Genomic DNA, 19,000 nt, shown 5'->3' on the forward strand with positions numbered 1-19,000 from the left:
TAATTCAGCTGCCGCTGCCAGCTCCAAAGCTGTTTAAAAGAAACTGAAATTGGTAAGCTCTGAGTAAGAAAAGTCAGCTTAGGAGGAACAATCGTTTTAACCAAATCTAACCTTTCAGGAACCGTCAAAATCATTTCCCTGCACTTTTTTTTGTCACAAGAGATTGCTTGTCAAATGGGTTTAAATTAGAAATATATGGACGTATGCCAGAAGAGGGAATTTCAGCAGGTGGAGCTTTTACATAACTATGAAAGTTGCTGGAGCCCTGCCCTCTTTGCCAACTGGCCACTCTATGTTGAGGCATAAGCACTACACATTCTTGAGACGAATTATCTTGACAGCCTCCCTTGTGAAACCAGTGAGGTTGAGTGTGTTGCTGTAAACTCATCCAGCCCTCTTGGTGTCATTAAGCATCTGCAACCTCTTTTGATTGTGTAAGCGTTGAGGTTGTGGGTGTGGCGCTTTTATTGCATTAAAACAGAAACTTCTGATAATTGTTAATTGATCATCCCAAGAAAGGAATGTATGCCATTATAACCGCATGAAGAGTTGTTAGGAAATTTATTGGCCGTCTCTGTCAAAGCCTCACACAGAAGAACAGAATGGATAACCTGATGCAGATTCATGTTTTTGAACTACCTGAGATAACATACCCTCCAACATTTCTCTGATGAAAACAGGGATGTCCTATTCCATAATAATAATTGTGTTATTTATACCCTGCCCACCTGACTGAGTTGCCCCAGCCACTCTGGGCAGCTTTCAACATATATATAACAACATATTAAACATTAAACACTTCCCTATACAGTACAGGGCTGCCTTCAGATGTCTTCTAAAGGTTACTTATCTTCTTGGCTGGGGGGGGGTCACTTAACTCCATATCTTCCAACATTTCTCCAATGAAAATAGGGACGTCCTAAGGAAAAGCGGGACATTCTGGGATCAAACCAGAAACCTGGATGACTTCTGTAAATCTGGGACTGTTCCTGGAAAATAGGGACACTGGGAGCGTCCGAGATTAGCATGACTACCTTATCTTATTTTCAGTTTGTGCCCCCCCCCCCCTCTGTTGCCCTTGCACCAGAGCCTTAAGAAATCCCTTTGAGCATGAAACACACAGGACAGTTAACTGAAGTTTGCTTTTTGTAAGGCAGACTTGCAAGTAGCCTCTCTCGCTTAGCTGGCTTGGGCTGAGAGAGAAGGAAAACAACACTCTTAGCTATGTAGACAGTGGCACTAGAAAACCTGCACGACTTCTAAACCGCTAGCTGGACCTAAAACAGCCATAACTGCGGCAGTCCATTTCCACACAGCAGAGAGCTGAAGAAGCCATGCACCTGCTCGCCGCAGATGCCTCCTGAATCGAATCTCAAGGTCAGCGCGTGCGAATTCCTGCACCGATTTCCCTCCCCAATCCGGGGAAAAGTGCTGGGAAGGTTGGGGGGGGGGGAGAGAACAAGAAGAGGAGGACGCGCGCCCGGCGCGCAGCTGCACCCTCTCCCCCCCCCCGCCCTCCTCAGGATCCTGGCAATTACCCAGTCAGCTGCGCCTGGCTCCGCCCACTTCCGAATCGCCCAGGGTCACACGAGAGGGAGGGGCGAAAGTGGAGTTGGTGGGGATGTGGGAAAACACACGACACAAACGGAGACATTTGTCATTAGGAGTTCGATTGGATTGGGATATATATCGTCGTTGGCATCCGTCCATCTGAGAAACATCGGAAGCAAGGGGGGGCCAATCTGAATAAAATATAGGGAGGGGGCGGGTAAGCACCACCCCGCAAAATCGACCCCAAGACGCCACACACACAATTTGAATGGCAATGCCCATCAACTTTAGGGGCATATATTTTATTTGGGGGGGGGGCGAAGGAACCTCGGCCCCTAGGAGTTGGCTCCTATGATTGGAAGAGTGCGCCATCTGGGGCGAAGACATATCTATATATCCATATGAATAGTGCATCTAAACATCTACAAGCGAGTTCGCTTCCCGAGTTTTCACAGAACTCTTTCGGGGGAGGAAGGGAGGGGCGCCCACCTTGTCCGCCCCGTCGCCGTGCGCCAATAGGCCCGGCTTGGCTGCGCGAGAAACGTGGCTCCTCCTCGTGGCCTCGTCCTTTCCCTTTACGGACCCGTGCGCGGAGGAGGGTCAGGATTCGCTCCTCCTCCAGGTTCACCGCCTTTCCCAAACCCGGCTGTGTTGTGCGCCTGCCCGCCCTCTTCCCTGGCTTGCGCGCGCGCACACAGGCGCACAGAGACCCGGGAGTCCTCCGCCCGCCCGCCCGCCCGTCCCTTCCGTAGTCGGCTGGTAGGCTAGCCTAGCCCTGGTGGACTGGGGTTGTGAGGGGGGGAAGGAGCAAGCGGGTGATGGGGCTGAGGTGAATCCTTCCGTTCCTGGAACTGCTTCGAGAGAGAGAGAGAGAGGAGGAGGAGGGAAGGAAGAAGGAGAGGGGCCCGCGCGCAGTAGGGGCGGTAGCAACTCTGCCTCTGCCGCTTCCGTCATCATGGCTCACTCCCCGGTGCAGCAGCCTGGCCTGCCGGGCATGCAGGTGAGAAACCAGCCGCCGCCTCCTGGCTCTCCCTCCATCCTAACCCACCTCCCTGCGTGGGCTTCGAACTGCACTCGAGAGGCCCCCAAAAATGGGAAAGCAGAGGGGGAGGTGGGTGTTTTTTTTTTTTGAGGGAGCAACGGTCCGTTACACACAGACACACACACTTCCTCCTCGCCCCCCCCCCCCCGGGTTAGTTTAGTGGTATGCAGGGGTTTGTTTCATCCTGGGGGGTTGCTAACATTGGGTTGGGTGAGGGTGGGGGCTGGGTGAAGCTGACTAACTTGTAAAGGAGCTGGAGGGAGCGTCTAAATGAGCAGTGTGTGTGTGGGGGGTGAGGGGACAGACTCCTAGCAATGCAGAGTCGAAAGGGGCTACGAGGGTCAGAGCTGACCCCCTGCTGGGCAGGAATCTCCTGGTCCAACGTGGGGCTCGAACCTACAACCCTGAAATTTAAGAATCTCCTGCTCTGTCAACTATTCAGGCCGCCTTTTGCAAAGGGAGGGGGTTGGTGCCTTGCTCAAGGTACAATCCAGATAGTTTGCTGTTTTAAATTAAGGGGCAAGCCTTAATTTGTTTTGGGTTCTGCTGTCACCTGGGGTCTTGAGAGCAGCTAGCAGTAATGCAGCTGTGTATCCTGTGGCCAAGATCTTTTAAAGGGCTCCCTTTAGAAATAACAACATTTCTCACAAAAAACCTACCGGTATGTTCTAATCCACTACAATTAAGGCACATAAATGACCATGGTCATCACATCTGGGTAAGGGTCAAGTACTGTATGAGGTTTATTAAAAGGTACAAAGAGGTAACTTTTTGGCTGACTTTGGCTGGTGTGTGTGTGAGATAGAGAGAGAGTGAATGAGTGTGATTTAGCGAGTTTTACCTTAAGTTTTTCTCCCCCTTTTTTGTTTGTTAGCAAAATCCATATATGGCCTCCCTGAAGTAATATTTGGGTGTGTGTGTGAGTGAAACTTAACTGTAGAGTATTTAAAATACTAGCCATTTCAGTAATTGTTTTCATGTTTTAAGGAAGGAGTCCATCTTCTGCCTCATTTATTGTTACCTGTGAGTTTTCCATCTCTGTGGAAAACTTCTTTGAAACTTGTTTTTCATCTGTAGTGTCGTAGCATTTGCATTAAGTAGTACAGTATAAAATAACACCTCTTTGAGTGTGCATAGCAAACAGGGGAGAAGAAACAAAATAAAATAATTCCTTCCAGTAGCACCTTAGAGACCAACGTTTGTTCTTGGTATGAGCTTTCGTGTGCATGCACACTTCTTCAGATACACTACTTCAGATACACAGCAGAGAAGAACTCTGCTGTGAATTCGGATGTGCATTCCTATTTTGTATGTTAAGACGCGAGTTCGGTTTTCCAAACTCAAAAGCACTGCATTTTGATGGCCTGCAGGATCCCAGGAAGTGGTGGCACACATATAGGGCTTCCTATTCTGGCCTGGTGTTGCTATGGCCTAGCAAGGAGAAGTACCAGTAGTGCGAGGGAAGGACTGTGATCCACCAGACCAAGAGATAAGTGACTACATACACACAAGAAGTGTGCATGCACACGAAAGCTCATACCAAGAACAAACTTAGTTGGTCTCTAAGGTGCTACTGGAAGGATTTTTTTTATTTTTTATTTTGTTTTGACTATGGCAGACCAACACGGCTACCTACCTGTACATACACAAGGAGAGAGAACTTTCTTCTCAGCCAAGCTGAGTAGCAGAACTAACCCAGACTGCAGCTTTCTGTTCTTTGCAGGCCGCAGTAGATCTGAATGGGTTGCATTTTGCCTTGGCTAGAAAGGGGGCCCAAGAGTTGAGCTGCCTTTTCTTCTGTAACTATGCCAAAAATGGGAAGGAGAAGCTGGGGAAAAGTGTGCTTCCTTGTTCTGTACTTGGAAACAAACAGGTATATTTTATTGGGGCACAGCTGAGACTACAAGCCCATCATTATGAGGTAAAGTGTTGAGGCTGCATTACATATCATGCTTGAGGGTTTTTATGCAAACTTATTTCCAAGTACACTGGAGTTTCTGGATCTTGTGAGGCTCTGGAGCCAATCAGAAGCTGAAAAGAGCAAGCAGCGTTAGGAAGAGTGAGCTACTGCCCTCTAGAATGGAGGAAGCCTGCTTCTACAGGAAACTCCAGTACTGGTACTCGTGAGAGGCAGATCTGAGCCTTTTTAAGCGACATGCTCAAAAACGACATGGCCCAGAGTTCTTTTAATTCCTGCTTGGCATTTCCTGGGCACAGACACTTAGGAGTTAACAGGGGTGTAGTAGGTGACTGATAGCAAGAGAAAAGCAAAGCACTAGAACTATTGTGACAGTCAGATCCCAGGGACAGGTGAGACCAATAAATAGATTCCAGCACAGATGTGAGTTGTAGCTGTGATTGTTACCACTTGCACTCAGGCGCCTCAAAGCAACTTGCCCACAAAACAAAAAACAGAAGGGATTAAAATAATGTAAAACCAGCAATAAATAAAACTTTAAACACTCATTCCAGCACTGTATTTAAAACCATCAAGCCCTACCCATACCACTTAAAGGATAAGTCCCACAGAGGCTACGGTAACTGCCTTGGCAATTAAAAACCATAAGCCTGGGTCAATGAACAGGGTTTTGCTTGGCAACTAGAAGCGCAGCAATGGCTCCTGGCATGCTTCGTTGGGGAGAGCCATTCCACAAGTGGAGCCATTGTGGGAAATGACTGTTCTCATGTTGCCACCCTGCACACTTCCTGCGGAGAGTAAGCCCGAAGAAGGGCCTCGGGTGCAGGTTCTGGGTTGGTTCATGAGGAGAGAGGCGCTCCTTGAGGTATGTGTTAGACTGCTGGTCCCCTAGAGCAGTGTTCCCCAACCTTGGGCCTCCAGCTGTTTTTGGCCTACAACTCCCATCATCCCTGACCACTGGCCTTGCTAGCTAGGGATGATGGGAGCTGTAGTCCAAAAACAGCTGGAGGCCCAAGGTTGGGGAACACTGCCCTAGAGCATCTATATACGAATAGAGATTAGATTCTAGAAATATAATCAGCTCTAAAGGGCATTTGCCAGTGCATTCGTGGTTATATATGTGCATCCGAGCACAATTCAAAGTGTTGGTGCTGACCTTTAAAGCCCTAAACGGCCTTGGCCCAGTATTCCTGAAGGAGCGTCTCCACCTCCATCTTTCAGCCCAGACACTGAGGTCCAGCTCTGAGGGCCTTCTTGCGGTTCCCTCACTGCAAGAAGTGAGGTTACAAGGAACCAGGCAGAGGGCCTTCTCAGCAGTGGTGCCCGCCCTGTGGAAAGCCCTCTCACCAGATGTCAAGGAAATAAACAACTATCTGACTTTTAGAAGACATCTGAAGGCAGCCCTGTTTAGGGAAGTTTTTAATGTTTGATGTATTACTGTGTTTTTAATATTCTGTTGGGAGCCGCCCAGAGTGGCTGGGGAAGCCCAGCCAGATGGGCGGGTATTAGTAATAAATGATGGTGATGATGATGATGAATGCAAGTCAGGTGGTCAAAAATGCAAGGGGGACTAAAAGAAGCTGAGGAACAGCAGTCAGTCATCAAGTGTTTTCAAAATGGACAATAGATTTTGGAAGGGAGGAGGCATTTTCTAAACAAGTTTGTGCTGGGCCTATAGAAATGATGTTAGGGTGCTGCCTTGTACTGCTTTTGCAGAGCTGCTTCATAAATGGTTTGTTGCAGGGAGGGCAATATCTGTTTCAGAAAAGGTTTTGGAGGTTGCTGACATCATGAATAACAAGGGATTATTCCTGACCAGCTACTGGGAACCACTGGAGAGAAGTCATTTGAAGCCCTGTAGGGTTGCTGACATCATGTGATCAGCTGGGTTAAAGGACACCAGGGGATTAGGCAGGATATGGTTCCTCCTTTTGAAATCTGGTGAAGTTCTTGACTAAAACAGGTTAGACAAGAGTTGCAGGGGCCCCGGTGCAAGAGAGTTGCCAAGGTGCAACACTAGAATTTCCTGGTTAAACTCGGAGGCTCTGTTTTCTAGATTTGTGTTTTTTGAAACCCTATCTAGATCTGCAAAACATATATTTTATAGTTCATGGGCTGGCGCATTGGAAAGGGAACCGAAAATAGTGATAACTGTAGACAATATAAGCACATTTTCCCTTAAATTAATCATCCTGTTTTGAATGGCAAAAGGAAATTTTGCCTCTTTTAAGATAACAGTATTTCCATAGGAACATTTTGATTATATCTATTCCAATACGATTACAGTTTTTACTGTAACAAGTCTTAATCTTAGCATTCTCATTGCCCTCACAAATACTGTAAATTTCACCGAATGTAATGTACCGGTATCTCTTTTCTAACCAGTCCTCAGAAATTCCTCTTTATACACTTGCTGCTATAATCAGATAACAATAATAATCTTGTTTGTGTTTTGCTTTTCTATATGCACTTGTAGGTATTTCACTTGTAGGTATTGAATTCACTGCTAGTTTTTGTTGGTTACCTGTTTGTCTTAACCCTAATTTATATTGTCAATTATCCATATCCCTCTAGGGTTGGTAACACTAGTGAAACTATGAGTCTTGGAAATAAGTTTGCAAAAGCTAGTTTTACACACTCAAACACTCTCTCTCTCTCTCTCTCTCTCTCTCTCTCACACACACACACACACACACACACACATACACACACACACACACACGCTCATTTGTAGTTGGGGGTGGGGAAACAAAAAAGAGCCCCAACTTTTAGAAAGTTTTTGGGCCTGGTTGCCTGGGAGTAATTCATATGCTCTGCTGGCTAATTATAAGCTTGAATAAAGCACACACAGTAAAGGATTACATTCTCATCAATTTTAATAGCTCTTTCAGTTAGTTCTGCAAATCTGGTTCTGTAGAGCTCTGCTGTAAAGCTGAAAATGTAAAACTTTATTGCAGTTCGTAATAGAAAACTTGCCTCCCCAGAGAAAGCACATATGCTGCCTTCTTATTAGCATGTTTGTGTGCAGCTTTGTTGCTCTTAGCTAGTTATTCTATAGTTAAACAGGAATTTTATGTTGTCTTATGTTCAGTTTGGCATTTATATACAGTACATACTGTTATGGAAGCCACTTGTAAAAATGAGTGGGAATATGAGGGGGGTGTATATAGAAACTTCGCAGGCCCAGTCTTGTGCATAGCTGTCAACTTTTCCCTTTTCTTGCGAGGAATCCTATTCGGAATAAGGGAATTTCCCTTAAAAAAGGGAAAAGTTGACAGCTATGGTCTTGTGGTACGTTTACATTGCTGGGGGAGAGGGAACAGGCCGTGGGACTTTTCTTTGTGTGGTTAGTGCTTATATTGTGGACTTGATGGGCCCTTGTTATTTTTAAACAGGGTAAAAGATTGGTCCCAGGGTATGGTCTAAGAAGGCCTTGCAGCAAGTAAGCAAGCTTTGTTAGTGCCTAGTACACCACCTTGAGTCCCATGATGTGGAATATAAATGTCCTAAAATGTCTGAGGGCCTTCTGGTGGTTCCCTCACTGTGAGAAGCGACATTACAGGGAACCAGGCAGAGGGCCTTCTTGGTAGTGGCTCCTTCCCTGTAGAACACCCTCCAATCAGATATCAAACAGATAAACAACTACCGGGATTTGACTTTTGGAAGGCATCTGAAGGTGCCCTGTTTTTAATGGTTGATGTTTGTATTTTTAGTATTTTGTTGGGAGCTGCCCAGAGTGGGTGGGGCAACCCGGTCAGATGGGTGGCTAATCATCATCATCATCATCATGCATTTAGTCATACTCAAATTTGACACTTTTAGAAAATTGGTAGAAAACAGACTCTGTTTCAAAGCTAATCCTAGATGCTTCATCAACACTTTCTGTTACTGCTGAGTTGTAGTTTGCATGAAATTTAGCACAATGTTCCATTGACCTTCTAGGAAGAACTGAATTCTTCTCAGAGACAGTAGTTTCGATAATGTGGCAGAGTTCTAATAAATTAATTAGTTAAACTTTTGACAGTTGCCCTGGGTAGTTGGGGTGTCTGCTACTAGTCAACTCTAAACACAAGCTAACAGGGTGGATTTGATTTAAATCAAACTGATTTAAATCACTAAGTAAGGCTCAGGGTGGATTTAAATCAAAAAAATCCAATTTAGATAAAAAAAAATCCACCCTGAGCCTTACTGACTAGTGATTTAAATCATGATAGATAATATATAAAATATATAAAAGGATGTGATATAGAGGAGGGAGAAAGAAGATTCTACCTAAACATTAGGAAGAACTTCCTGACAGTAAGAGCTGTTTGACAGTGGAATTTGCTGCCAAGGAGTGTGGTGGAGTCTCCTTCTTTGGAGGTCTTTAAGCGGAGGCTTGACAGCCATCTGTCAGGAATGCTTTGATGGTGTTTCCTGCTTGGCAGGGGGTTGGACTGGATGGCCCTTGTGGTCTCTTCCAACTCTATGATTCTATGAAATCAAATCCACCTTGCAAGCTATACATACCTATGCTTGATCTCAATTCATCAACCCTCATCTCGCATACTGTGATGCCTTGAGGTTAGTTTGGGCACCATGGAAGCCAGTCATTTGAAGGGGGGGTGATCCAGATCGTGCTTGGGGCTTTGTTTCTCTGCATGCATTATGGCCAAGCACATGTGGCTTTCTTAAATGTGCCTTGTAAGCGATGTCAGCCATTTCTATGCTTTTCTGTTATTAAAAGGTGGAATTGTATGAAACTGCACAGCATGCATTCATGGCACAAAGTTCTCATGCACACATGCACTGCATTACAACTGCAGCAACAATCCTATATGTGAGGCTATTTCGGCCTTCCTCAACCCGATGCTTTCCAGATAGCCAACATTCAGGGTTGGTGGAAGTTATGTTAGCTGTGGTTGATGGGAGTTGCGGTCCAGATTATCTGGAGGTCACTATATTGAGGAAGTGTAATGTATATTATGTAGTATGACAGCATACATTGGGAGTGTAAGCTAGACTTGGTCCCTAGTAACTTGGCGGATGGAATTATAATGAGTAAGATGGAATTATTGCCTTTCTAACACCCTTGCCTTCTTAAGATCATCCTTTCTGCCCTATTACTTTTTACCAGCATACATTTTACTTGCCCAAATCACCTTAATTTTTCAACCCCTCAACTGCAACAGCTCCATAAATCCAAATTCTTAAGTGTAGATCTTCCTATTAGCTTGTGGTTGGCATAGAACTTGGTTTTCACGGTGCAAATTTTGGGTTCATTTAGACATTGAGGTTCTGGCACTTCATTTAGGGACACCCCTGCTTTTGCTGGTAGATCACATGGGACGCGGGTGGCGCTGTGGGTTAAACCACAGAGCCTAGGGCTTGCTGATCAGAAGGACGGCGATTCGAATCCCCGTGACGGGGTGAGTTCCCATTGCTTGGTCCCAGCTCCTGCCCACCTAGCAGTTCGAAAGCACATCAAAGTGCAAGTAGATAAATAGGTACCGCTCCGGCGGGAAGGTAAACGGCCTTTCTGTGTGCTGCTCTGGTTCGCCAGAAGGGGCTTAGTCATGCTGGCCACATGACCCGGAAGCTGTATGCCGGCTCCCTCGGCCAATAAAGCGAGATGAGCGCCGCAACCCCAGAGTTGGACACGACTGGACCTAATGGTCAGGGGTCCATTTACCTTTACCTTTACCACATGGGGCTCAGTATCTAGGAAAGAGAATATTACAAAATTACATACGAAAACTTGTTTGCAGATAGTTTGAACATACTGTAGAATAGGCCTTCCCATGTTTGTTTGAAACAATTCTTTTAAAACTGTCAACCTACAATATTTGTACTGAACTGAGATCTGCAGTATAAATTAAATTATTTGATGGTATAATCCTGTGTATGCTACTTGGGAGCAAGTCTCACTTCTGAGTGGACATGCCTTCAAGAACTCAGAATCATAAAATGAAAGGTGTTGTTTTTCTTTTCTGTATTTCTGCAGAATCTGAAAGCAGATCCAGAAGAGCTCTTTACAAAGCTGGAGAAGATCGGCAAAGGTTCATTTGGTGAAGTTTTTAAAGGAATTGACAATCAAAGTCAGAAAGTTGTTGCTATAAAAATTATTGATCTTGAAGAAGCTGAAGATGAAATAGAAGACATTCAGCAAGAGATTACAGTGCTGAGTCAGTGCGACAGTCCATATGTTACCAAATACTATGGATCTTATTTAAAGGTAAGAGGTTTTATGTTGAAATGTCTTATTTAAAATATGCACGTTTTACAAATCAATATATGTGTGAAATTGCAGAATAGCTTTTAGCGGAAGAAGGATGTTTTGAATACTAGACTAAATGGATTGTTTATCTTTTCCATATGTTTTTTTTGAAAGAGTTACATAGTATCTCTCTATTTAGATATCGAAGTGTTATTAATTTATGTGTTGAATATTGATAAAAGTAAACCTTTTTGTTGTAAAACTGAACAATCCTGGAGGCTGTGTGTGTGTGTGTGTGTGTTACGTATGATATTATACATACACACTCTTGCTTGTTTTTATACCAGTGCTAAACTTCTGCCAAAGAGAGGGCACTGATTGCTTGATATCCTTGATGCCTCTACTTTAGTGTTTTGTTTAAATTTCTGAGGTTTTGAATTTCTGAGTTTTGAATTTATCTTTAAATTAGTTATTTTGTATGGTGTTGCTGTTGTAAGCCACTTTGAGACTTAAATGGTGAAAAGTGGGTTATAATTTTTTAAAAATATATATATATGTTACCCAGGGTTGCCTGCATGGCACTGGAAAGTGGGCCAGTAAAATTCCATTTGCGCAACGGAGAATGCCTACCTGCTTCTCCAGTGGAGCTCCCCAAGTCCCCTTGGCACCCCAAGCTTCAGGTTTTTGAACCGCCAGAAAGGCCTGGGATGTAATGGCAGGAGAATTGGAGAAAATCACATGAAAGCAGCTTTTAGGCTCTGGAGTCTTCTCTGATTTCTACTCATGTATTTCAGTTAGAAAATATGTAAACATGGAAGTCTTAACTAGATTGCAGATACTAGTTGGTCGCCATTAATAATATAATATCTGTTGCCCACCCTCCATTCCAGGGTCCCAGGGCAGGTTACAGCGATTCAAAACACAACATTAAAAACAGTTTAAAGTAAGTTATAAACTCTTACAAGGTGGATCCTAAAAATAAAAATTTCAGGTGTCAAAGGCCCAGATAAAATAAGTGCGTCTTCCGCGTTTTCTGTGTGGGGAGGGTATTCCACAATTTAGGGGCTACCATAGAGAATTCCCTCACTCAAACCACCCTCACCTGGGTAGTGGCAGTGGAACTACCAAGACACCCCCCCTACTGCTGCTGATCTTAACACCTGAGAGAGTCTATAGAGAAGACCGTGATCTCTCAGATACTTTGGAGCCTATGTTATTTAGGGTTTTGAACACCAGTGTGAGCACCTTGCTCACGTTGGACCCAGAAATAAACTGGCAGCTAATGAAGCTGTTTCATGAGTTGCATATATGAATTCTGAATGGAACCTGAGCTAGGAATCTGGCCACCGCATTTGGGACCCATTTAATATTTATTTCACAAGTTACATACAGGTACTTGTATTTGAATGTGCAGAAATTGGTTTTCTTTGATGCTAGCAAACCAGAATGAGGGACTGTTTCTGGCAAGGTTTTCTTTTTGTGTCACAGACGACGATTACCTCAGACTGATACAGCTTGGAGACATATTTACTCAGGCCTTCATGCATGTGAAACTAGAATATGGCCGTGAAGTTTTTCAAAGCATAATGATAGTGTGAAAATAGAGTGGAAATATGGTTGGATGGCGTGCTTTTGTATTTTGTCTAACCTACTTCTGGCTCTTAGATGGTGGAACGTCTAATAGTGAGTTGGGTTGATGTGTTGGGTGCCATGATCATGGAAGATTAGAGCTGCATCCAACAGATAACTGGCTGTTTTTATCAATCCCTTCGTCTTAGCTTTCCATAGAGTGATTAAAACAAATAGACTTTACTTTACTCAAATACGTGTTTCTTCTAAAAAGCAGAGCAAGTTCAAAAACAGGAAAACGAAATCTTGCTGAAAAAGGGAGAAGGCGGCTCATGTATTGGAAAAAGAATGCAATAAAATTGTTTCCTTGTCCCGTATTTACTGCATTCTTATTCTATCTTTCATTAAACCAAAACCAAGGAGGCTTACAAATAATACACAGGGCTTAAATTCTCAATGTAAAATCCAATATTGGGGGGGGGGGGGAAATGAAACAAAGCATTTAACAAAGCCACAGACCTCTGTAGGCTTAGCATCGTCTTTCCTTCCTCTGCAGTGTTTGAGTGGTTTCTACAACACTTCCTAGTTCAGTATAATAGATTGTGCTTATATCTCTTTTTCCATTTTAATCTGCTGAATGATCATTTGTCATTCCACTGTATGTTCTGTATTGGTGAGAATGCATCATATGCTGTAGATCAGAAATGATGATCTTGATCAGTCTTCTCTGTCTCAAGTGAGTAAATGTCAGTGATATTCTTGATGGCTTAAAAAAGAGAAAAAACCCCAGCAATATCATAGTTGCGTTTTGTCGTCGTCGTCGTCCCCCAAATCCCAAGGTCATTTTATTTAAACATTTAGGTTTACATTTCACATTAATTCCATGGCTTCTGGAAGCTTACACAAATATGTGTAATTTTATATTTTTAGAAAGGAAATAAAAGAAAGAAACACAACCCTTCTTTGAAAACATTCCAGAAAGAGGCAGCAGAGCAATTAGTAATTGTGATATAGATCTTCGTGGGAGGAGTGAGAGCACAAACTTCTAGTAGTTTATGGTCTTAATAACTCGTTATGCCTCGAATGTGTCTGTCCTCCTGTGTCTGGTGACGCTCAGACATTGCTATATCCCATATATTATTTTCCCATATGTTCAGGGGTAGCCCTCCTATCTCTTTCCCAAAGCTGGGAAAGTGCTAATTTGACTTTGGGAAGGAGGAGGCAAAACTCTGCCCCCCCCCCCTTCTCAAAGCCCAGCACTTCACCCACCCATCTTGGGGAAGGCACAGCAAGGGTTGGAGGCATCAAACATTGTTGAGGGGCTGCCAAAAAGGCCCCAGGGGTCGCTCGTTGGGCCATCGTCCCATAAGTGATTAGGAGTCCCCAATGCATACGTCCATTTGAATGTCATGGAAGTGATCTAGGTATCTGAAGAAGTGTGCATGCACACGAAAGCTCATACCAATAACAAACTTAGTTGGTCTCTAAGGTGCTACTGAAAGGGGGAAAAATTATTTTGTTTTGATGGAGGTGATCAACATGAGATGAGGAATATAAGACCAGTTATGAAGTTTCCAAAATGATTTCCAGCCAGTGGACAATTGGCTCGAACAGGTTCCATAGCCACACTCATAACATCTTCCCTGTGGGCCCTGCTACCTGTCACGGGTGCCACTCCCTCTCTGTGGACTGAATATCTTAAGCAGGGTTCCAGTTACAGGTAGGTAGCCGTGTTGGTCTGCCATAGTCAAAACAAAATAAAATAAAAAATTCCTTCCAGTAGCACTTTAGAGACCAACTAAGTTTGTTCTTGGTATGAGCTTTCGTGTGCATGCACACTTCTTCAGATACACAGGGTTGTTTCTTTGCCGGGAACCTTATGCTATGAATTGCATCCAGAGGTGCTGGGGCACCGGTGGAACGTTGCTTGTGCGATGGAACAAACAGTTCTCCTTTCCCCCATCATGCATTGTTGAAATCTGCTCCAAACTGTTGGGGGCCCCCTCCAGAACAGATATTGGAGGCATGGGGAGCCTGCAGGGAGGATTTGAGTGAGAAAAGGACAGCCCCATTGCTTGAGGAGTAGAACTCCACCCACACCATGTTGGCTTACAAACCTCTATACTATTTGTTTATTTCCCCTATGGAGTCATTGGTATCTTGGGTGGGGAGTGTTTGGGTTGGTGGTGGTTCTGGCAGTATCTGTGTTGGGCTGTGCAGCAGACTCTTCCGCAGCATTAGGATGTGGAGTCACAAGTCCCCTCAGAGCTGTCTGGCATTTTCTCTTGATTTGGTGACCTAGTTGCTGCTCAAGGCCAGGGTTATAAAAGTTGGGCAGTTCCCGCAAGGCCAGCTGATAGGCTTGATGGAGTTCTTTCAGCGAAATGTAGAGAGAGATTTGTTTTCGCTGATAGCTCTGCTTGCTGTATATACACAGGCATGTTTTCTTCGTTCTTTTTCCAGCTCAGCTCTGAAAGTGCTGGTTGACTGCAAAGCAGACATTGACTCAGAATATACCAGATCAGTATATGCACTTCTGGCTTGTAGTGTCCCTTTTCCATTTCACATGGGTAGTCAGGGCTTACATAAATGTTGCCAGTGTTAAATGCAGCAGCTGCAAGGATTCCTTTGTTTAGGAAGCTCTGGGGTCCTTCTGGCGGTTCCTTCACTGCAAGATGTGAAGCTACAGGGAACCAGGCAGAGGGTCTTCTCGGTAGTAGCGCCCAGCCTGTGGAATGCCCTCCCATCAGATGTGAAGAACTATGAAGGCAGCCCTGTGTCAGGAAGTTTTTAATGTTTTATTATGTTTTTGTATATGCTGGAAGCAGGGCCGTCTTACCCATAGGCACTAGGGGTGCGGGGCACCTGGGTGGCAGGCTCTCAGGGGCGCCAGGCCGAGGGTCCGGGGCCCAAGAATTGAGTCTGGGGAAGAGCCCGCCCATTGGTCAGAGTGCTGTGAGTTCGGGGGCAACTGTCCAGTGAGACAACTGAGGCAGCCGGCCGGTTCCGCTCTCCTGTGCGCCTGGGACTGCGCAACTGGGAGGGCGCCAGGCAGATCTTTGCACCCCGAAGCTGCATATGCTTAAGACAGCCCTGGCTGAAAGCTGCCCAGAGTGGCTGCGGTAACCCAGTCAGATGGGAGGGGTACAAATAATAAAATTACTGTTATTATTAACATGTTCCCAGCTTTAATAATAGGTAATAGCGCTTGAATGTCACCAGCTCTGTCTCATAGCACCATGTGAATGCAGTGTGCATTGCATTTATTGCTTGAGTTTCAATTTGCATTATGCTGGATGTTCCACGGTCTTTTCTCCGATTTAAGCCAGAGGTTGGCACAGAAGTGGTATGGCTAGAACAGGGGAAGTTGGGTATTGCACAAGCAACCTTAATCTGTCAAAATTCTACTCCCATTGCATACCTTTTGAGCAGTAGAGTAGAAGCCAGAGCTGTTCTGGCAATGAAACCTGTTTTTTTGTGATCACCTCCCTGGCTCTTTCCTACGCCTTCATGAAAGGCCTTTTGAGGCCAGTTCTACAGCATTCTTGGGCGTTATGCTATTTTGAAAACTCGGCGAGCTTCATTATTTAGAAGCGTCTAGCCTTGGTATGCAGAACCTCTTGTAGAAAAGCAGAATCACAGTCCCTTATTGCAGTGGCTTTCAACTGTTGTGCAGTGGCACCCTGGAATGCATTGAATGATGGTCAGGAGTGCTGTGGGAAACAGTGGCCTCTGTCCCTCATTCCTTCCCTCTCTCCTCTGATGCCCTCTTGTGTCTCTGCCTCCCAAAGGCTTGCATGGCTATTTGTTGCAGCAGCCCTGGCTACAAGCTCCGCAGGCAAATGGTGCCTCTGGTGCTGGCCAGGGGGTGCTGGGTGCCAGGAGCTGAGGTGGCCTCGGAATAAGCAATCAAGTGGGTGAGGGAGCTCAGCCAGCCAGCCCTTGGGAATGGACAAACAAGTCCCAGGCTCCTGTAGGGCAGTGTGAGGAGGCACCTCTCTTTGGGGGCAGGGGTGGGGCAGCTCAGAGACCAGGGGCAGCATCAGTGGCTGCCCAGAGGACTCCCAAGGAGAGGGGAAAGGAGACTGAGGGAACACTCCGCAAGGGAGGGTGTTCAAGAAAGGGTGAGAGGCTTCCAGCTCTGCAGGCAAGGGGTGACATAACTGGGCCCCTGAGCTGCTCAGGGGTGCTGCAGAAAGAATTTAGTTGGTCAATGGAGCCATGGACTCAAAAAGGTAGAAAAGTTCTGCCTTATTGCATGCCTTCAGATCATTGCTTTAGGCTATGACATGGAATCAGTGCCTGCTCAGCATTCAGGCTTTTTGTGCTGCAGAAGGGTTTTTCATTTAGTACAGTAGGTGAGAGAGACAAGTTGGTCTAATGAAAAAGACTGCAGTACCTGCTCTGTACTTGCTAATCTCTAGAACCACCTAGATGACCAATATTTACATCATACTATAGGTATGAGGGTGGCGCTGTGGTCTAAACCACAGAGCCTAGGGCTTGCAGATCAGAAGGTTGGTAGTTCAAATCCCCGCAGTGGGGTGAGCTCCCATTGCTCGGTTCCAGCTCCTGCCCACCTAGCAGTTCGAAAGCACGTCAAAGTGCAAGTAGATAAATAGGTACCGCTCTGGCGGGAAGGTAAACAGCGTTTCCGTGCGCTGCTCTGGTTCGCCAGAAGCAGCTTAGTCATTCTGGCCACATGACCCAGAAGCTGTCTGCGGACAAACGCCGGCTCCCTCGACCTATAGAGCGAGATGAGCGCGCAACCCCAGAGTCGTCCGCGACTGGACCTAATGGTCAGGGGTACCTTTACCTTTACCTATAGGCATAGTTCTGGAATCAGAACAGTGACTTGCTTTTTAAAAAATAAATACAGTGTATCTGTGTCCGACTTTGATCCTTGGTGCAAGTAGTAGTTGCTTCTCAGTTAGGAACTTGTTGCATCATTGAGGGAAGTTGAGTCAGGAGGCATTCCACTTGGCTGATGAGTAAGAAGAGCCACCTTTGCCATGTAGGTGAGCTGAGGTACAGGTTCCCTTTGCTGTTGTGTGATTCGGGGAATGTATCCTCTCTTCCTTCTATAACATCAATCTGTGTATTTGAGTCTATATCATGTCCCAGTAGGTAGCCCTGAACCATTTGGCTTTTTAAAGCAAGGCTATGAAACCCAAGTTATACACCCTCCATGGGTCATAGAGTGTAGTCACACAAATCCCATGTACAGGTACCATCCCTCTTAGTACCGGGGTTAAAAACTCAGATATATAAGCTAGGTGCTAAATTTCAAATCGTGGGACTATCAATCTGGCTAGTTCAGATGACAACTTTGAGCTAGGTTAAGAGCTTTGAGAACCTAAAGAAGAAAAGCCACTTGATCCATGGACAGTCCACATATTTATTGGCCTATTCCGGCTTCTTTTTCTTAATGGTGACTGCTCCTTCTCAGGCTGCACGGAAAAAGCATTTTGGTTCCAGAAATTCATTCTGATTGTGCAGATAAAATACAACTGATAGAGTTCTACAGGCTGGGGTGTTAGTGTGTGTAAGCTGTCCGCACCCAGTGATCCCCGGATGGTGGAGATGTCAGGCACCATCTTGGCGACAAGGCATCTTCACTTGGCCACAAGTGGTCAAAAAAAGCAGGTGCAAAGGTGCCTGGCTAATTTCGAACGCCGCTAAGTACATTCCGTTTGGAATGTTGTGTGGTATTGAGGGATGTACGCAGGATCAGTGCTGTTCCATTGTTCCTCTGTTGACCTTGTTCAGTAACAGCTCACTAGTTTGACTGTTCATACCTTTGGATCTCCAGGGGGGGGGAGTTGTTAACACATTGTAACATGTTTTAGTGCCTGCATTTCAAAAACCAGTCGATATCTGTAAATGTCTTTATTTATCTGCACTACAGAATACTCTATAATTGTATACAGTCATACCCTGGAAGTCGAACGGAATCTGTTCCGGAAGTCCGTTCAACTTCCAAAACCAAAGCGCGGCTTCTGATTGGCTCTAGGAAGCTCCTGCGGCCAATCAGAAGCCCCATCGGACATTCAGCTTCCAAAAATAGTTCGCAAAGTGGAACACTCATTTCCAGGTTTGCGGCGTTCAGGAGCCAAAACGTTCGAGAACCAAGCTGTTTGAAAACCCAAGGTATGACTGTACTGAATAAACCTGCTTCTGCTGTATCAGAATAGGAATACTTTTTCACCACTAGATGGCCCTGAATTATTAGTCTATTTTGTGTAAGGAAGGTTTGTGGTCCCCCCCTCAAACTTACTGGCAAGCCAGCTTTCTTTTAAAAGTCTATTTAAACTCAGATGGAGGAGAGGAGGGGAAATATACTGCTCATTCTGCCAACCTTTACGGTTTAGAGTAAGTAAACTACTTTAAACGTAGGGATGTGATAACAAAGACTACTTACAAAAGCCCAGACTACTTGGAGCCAAATGGTGGTTAATGGATTGAGATTGAATCCTGACAAGGCAGAAGTATTGTTTCTGGGGGACAGGGAGCGTGCAGGTGTGGGGGTACATTTCCAAGCACAATTCAAAATGTTGGTGTTGACCTTTAAAGCCATAAACTGCTTTGGCCCTGCATACCTGAAGGAGCGTCTCTTCACCCCCATCATTCAGCCCGGGCACTGAGATCCAGCTTCGAGGACCTTCTGGCAGTTCCCTCGCTGCAAGAAGTGAGGTTGCATGGAACCAGGCAGAAGGCTGCCTTG

General features: G+C 45.2%; 1 protein-coding gene across 1 annotated transcript in view; it reads left to right on the top strand.

The window, feature by feature from the left end:
- Positions 1 to 2,425: 2,425 nt before the first annotated feature.
- The window catches only part of STK24 (serine/threonine kinase 24), a 35,436-nt gene continuing 18,861 nt past the window's right edge, over positions 2,426 to 19,000 (top strand). Inside the window, exons 1-2 of the mRNA XM_033147858.1 lie at positions 2,426 to 2,551; positions 10,495 to 10,725. Coding sequence (XP_033003749.1) covers positions 2,507 to 2,551; positions 10,495 to 10,725 — 276 coding nt within the window. The 5' untranslated portion in view covers positions 2,426 to 2,506. The remainder of the gene's footprint in view (positions 2,552 to 10,494; positions 10,726 to 19,000) is intronic.

This window comes from Lacerta agilis, chromosome 4 (genome assembly GCF_009819535.1).
Source record: "Lacerta agilis isolate rLacAgi1 chromosome 4, rLacAgi1.pri, whole genome shotgun sequence".
Lineage (NCBI taxonomy): Eukaryota > Metazoa > Chordata > Lepidosauria > Squamata > Lacertidae > Lacerta > Lacerta agilis.